Raw genomic sequence first — 4,996 nt, forward strand, 5'->3', positions numbered from 1 at the left:
CATGTTGATGGCCGACCGGAGTGTGGCTCGCTCTCCACCGTTGTGCGGCCGTCTTTAAACCGGTTGTACCACTCCTTAATCTGTGTGATGCCCATAGCATCGTCACCGAAAGCCGTCTGAATTTTCCGAATGGTTTCCACCTGGCTGTCGCCCAGTTTCTGGCAAAATTTGATGCAGTAGTGCTGCTCCAGTCGTTCCGTCATTTTCCTTGCAATGAAAAACCGACGAGAGCACTACACACTACCTCACTCAATGGCTGCTTGCCAACAACTGACGCAATCAACAAACGGGAAAAAATTCATGCTTTGCTTATACAATACATTTTTTTGTACAACATTTAGGATTAAAAAGTAAATTAATTATGAATTATTGCATCTGTAGACAGGGTATCCTCTAGCTTTTCATATTTTTTCACCAAAAAAAATGTTTTGAGACACAAATTTCAAAGTCCATGTTATATGTTGATTCTAACTATATTTAAATTTTAATTAAAATTTCTTAGAATTGATATTTTGCCATTTTCTGATATTTCTTTAGTGTAATTTGTGAAGGAAAAAAAGTGTTCATATTTTCATATCTACACAGAATCAAAGAGTTTTGTCTGAAAACAAAGCAACCCACATGCTGAGTTTTTAAATGATTTTTCTGCCCATCCCAAAGAATAACTATTTTTGCCAAGAACTTATCACCCCTTGAGAACACATTATCCATTTCTCAGTTTTCAAATGTTTCCCATACTTTTGTACATGACTTTGTTGAAAGTTTGTTATTGTACAATATGAAGTGGTTTAAAAACAGCTGTAAAGAAAGCTTAAATGTGATTGGATAGAGCAAGGACTAGACACCATATAAGAGTAGAATATATATAGGTTAAAAGGGTTATTTTTTTAGTTTCTGTAAACATTCCTTTTAGTTCCATTATCTTAAATTATATCTGTTTGAAAGCTACAGAAATATCCTTTTTTGAAAAGATATCAGAGTTAGGGTAAACTTGTACAGTTTAGGGACAAGTTGAATGGTAACAAAGAAAACTTTATTAAAATTAACACAGTAACAAATGTACAGTGTTTAAAGTAGCTGACTTTGGAATACAGCAGTCCCTCATAGATACAACCGACCTATCTGCCATGATAAAGTCGTATCTGACAGGAAGTCGCTATTCAAAGAATCAATAACCAGATAAAGAACGACTAAGTTCAAGCTGTGCTGATTGCTATTCCCAGGGGTTGAACATAATGGTTTATATACTGTATAGGTAGTCAGATAAAATAGCAAATTGGTATAATAATAGTTATGAAGGATAACAGTTCAGTAAAGATAACTTAAATTTTTTTGTTTTATGTAAAATAATTTATTCATCATTCACATTTATTTCATAAACATCTACATATCATATTTTTATTACATACATATAAAATATTACAAACTGAAACAATTTATTTCATAAAAAATCATCCATCTTTGTTTGTTTTGCACATTTAACAGAGTCATTTTGAATGTTCATGATTGTGGCAGTTATTATATCAAGAAGCTTTTCATTGTTAGTTTTCAGCACACGATTTTAGTATCAGTTTATAAAATAATGTGAAATAAATATCCAGAATTCTACAGTAGAGAAACCGGTAGAAAATTGGAAAAACATCCCATATTTACCACCATTGCAACTCAAAAAATCCACAGTCTAACTATACAAAACACTAATTTTAAACAAAGAACCAAACATCGGGAAGCTATGCATCTTAATTGAACAAAACAGCCTCACTCTTAACCAAAATTTCACCTTGAAACTTGGATCCTTTGACCCCAGCTCTGAAAAGGGACCATTCCTTCAATTTAAAAGAACCAGTAAAGAAATAAGAATAAATAATTGAACTAAATTATTGCTAGGCTCTAGTCGTGTCTGTCACTCAACAAACTGTGAGTTAATAATCTTCACAACCCACTAGTAAACCCTAATCAAGTTACTTAATGTCTAGGCCACTAGCTCAAAATAAACTACATTCACTAAAAGAATAAACCTTAATTCCAAGAGTGGGGTGAAGACAAGCAACATTTTCTAATTGCCCCTGGTTACCTTTCAGGACCTGCAAGTTTTTAATTCAAAATACCTACGTATATCTACCAAGGAGTTTGACTTGAACAAGAAGTCATTTGTGGGGAGTCAGATCAATGTAAAATATTTTTGTGCACAGAAAAATTTCGTATTTAAAAGGAAGGGAGGGGTGGTATCCACCAGGGACTACTGTATTACTTTACATTTAGAATAGTGTGAATATTCAACATTGTAAAATATGAATGACAGGAAGTGTGTATATAATTCAATAGTGTTACTAAATTATAACACTCATGTTATTATTAACAGCCTGAGAGATTACAAGGAACTCAGTACACAGTCCAATCAGACATCTGGAGTTTGGGACTCTCACTAGTGGAGATGGCAATTGGTCGCTATCCAATCCCTCCACCTGATCCCAAAGAATTGGCAGCTATATTTGGATCCAAGTATTCTTTAACTGAGGGACAGTCTCCATCACCAAGCCCAAAAAACAGACCAGGTTAGTTGGTTTACCAGGAACTTTCAAGGATAGAATTGATACATTCTTCTTTAATGATAGTTCAATAAGCATCACGAGTAAGTGATGTATTGCACGTACTACAGTTCGAGGACAATCACTAGGAAACAAGTAAGTGATGTATTTCACATACTACAGTTCGAGGACAATCACAAAGAAACGAGTAAGTGGTATATTGCACATACTACAGTTCGAGGACAATCACAAGGAAACTAGTAAGTGATGTATTGCAAATTTCTACAATTTGAGGACAATCACAAGGAAACAAGTAAGTGATGTATTGCACATTTCTAAAATTCGAGGACAATCACAAGGAAACGAGTAAGTGAAGATTCTCACTGCCGCCCCATTAGATAAATATGAAAGTTTCTTCTTTTATTTTTTTCTAACCTACATAATCAGAAGAATACAGTCACATGCCTAACAATGTTCTGTATTTATCCACTTTCTTGAAAAGAATGTCACAATAAAATATGATATACTTAATTCGACATAATATAATAGTGCAGATAACCCTCATTTACCTTCTTGTATCTTTCTTATAAAAATATTATCTTTGTACACCTTACAGAATTATATACAGCTGTTACAAAAAGACTCCCTCCTAACGTCTAAGCTTTTGCTGTGGGTGAAATTGGCCATAAGATAGATAGCTTAACTTTAGATAAACTTGTAATTCAAGGATGTTTATCTGTCTCAGAATTCTTTAGGTTGAGACTTGCAAATCTGTACAGAATTTATTCATGCGAAAGAAATGTAAATAAATTGATGGTCTTCTTTTTTGGTGAATGAAAATGTAGATTATGTTCAGAGAACATACAAACAACATAAGTAATAAAGTGTTATGTGTAATGTTTTTAGAAGTAATGCTTTTAAAAGCATATTCATGTTAAAAATGTAAATATTTTTAAAAGTTACTTCAGTCGAACTGTTAGTTAAAACATTCCTCAAGTACACCATTTCTTTGCAGAATACAATAAAGCTTTTAGTAAGTACACTCTTTAGAAATCAAAGATTTATGTTATAAGATGTTTATTTTTAAAAATATATAAATTTTACTATTTAGGTAGCTTTGGTTCCCCTTTTGGTGATGGACCAAAACCAATGTCTATATTTGAGTTGTTGGATTATATAGTGAATGAGGTATGTAAAAAAACATTTAGTGATATATAGTGATACATATAATTAAAAGTTACCTTAGTAATATGAGTTTGATAATCTTTTTTTTTTATTTGTTTGTAAAATTAAAGGACAAACCAATTAAGATTTTATAAAACTTGAGTATTAAAGTTTCAATTAACAGATATTAAGTCCATGTTAGTTAAACTGTTTCATTTCTTTTTACCTAATGTTGTTTCATCAATGGTAAAGGTAGTTGAAATCCAAACATTTCTACTATATCCTTATATAGATTGATTATTAGTAATTTTACAATAGAAAGTTATATGTTACATACTTTATTTAATCTTTTTATTTTCTACAGTGTAAAGTCTCATTAATGATAATGATTATTAACAACTCTGCAAAGGTTAATCTAAGTTTTAAAGGATGTTAGTGGATGATAATTACTTATAGTGTAACAAACTACATCTACCTGATAAACAAGTGTTTCAAATTGCTATTACTATTGGTTCAAAACCTTATCTTCAAACTATGGTAGTGTATCTCATTACAGTATGCTAAATAAATTTGAATCTAAGTATTAAGAAACAATATATAAACAATTCAATTAGTAATAATTTAAACTAGGGATTTTAATTCACCAAGAAATATAAAATTAATACTGACATCTTTTTCCATAGCCTTAAGCAATTAAGGTAATGCATCCTTCCTTTTTTTTCAATGTTAAATCGTAAGTTATAACAGCTCTGTAAATTCTCAGTGAAGGGATAGAGCAAAGTTAAACATCTCATTACCAACTGAGCTTCTCTTCATAATACTGAACATCTTGAAACCTTGTAGTGGTGTACACCTTCTCATGTTGTTAAATAAAGTAAAGGTTGAAACTATTCAAAACCTTGTAGTGGTGTACAACTTTTCATGTTTTTAGATAAAGTAAAGGCTGAAGCTATTCAAAACCTTGTATTGGTGTAGACCTTTTATTATTGTTACATAAAGTAAAGGTCGAAACTATTCAAAACCTTGTAGTGGTGTACACCTTTTCATGTTGTTACATAAAGTAAAGGTTGAAACTATTCAAAACCTTGTAGTGGTGTACACCTTTTCATGTTGTTACATTAAGTAAAGGTTGAAACTATTAAAAAGTTTGTTGTGGTGTACACCTTTTCATATTGTTACACAAAGTAAAGGTTGAAACTATTCAAAAGCTTGAAGTGGTGTACACCTTTTCATGTTGTTAGATAAAGTAAAGGCTGAAACTATTCAAAAGCTTGAAGTGGTGTACACCTTTTCATGTTGTTAGA

The 4,996-nt window shown here is 31.5% G+C and overlaps 1 protein-coding gene across 1 annotated transcript in view; it reads left to right on the forward strand.

Moving 5' to 3' along the window:
* Positions 1-4,996, forward strand: part of LOC106474636 (dual specificity mitogen-activated protein kinase kinase 1-like) — a gene marked incomplete at its 5' end in the record, with an annotated part of 33,508 nt that overhangs the window by 22,899 nt on the left and 5,613 nt on the right. Inside the window, 2 exons of the mRNA XM_013935326.2 lie at positions 2,363-2,555; positions 3,640-3,716. Of these exons, the coding sequence (XP_013790780.2) occupies positions 2,363-2,555; positions 3,640-3,716 (270 nt within the window). The remainder of the gene's footprint in view (positions 1-2,362; positions 2,556-3,639; positions 3,717-4,996) is intronic.

The sequence above is a fragment of the Limulus polyphemus genome, unplaced genomic scaffold (genome assembly GCF_000517525.1).
Source record: "Limulus polyphemus unplaced genomic scaffold, Limulus_polyphemus-2.1.2 Scaffold7463, whole genome shotgun sequence".
Lineage (NCBI taxonomy): Eukaryota > Metazoa > Arthropoda > Merostomata > Xiphosura > Limulidae > Limulus > Limulus polyphemus.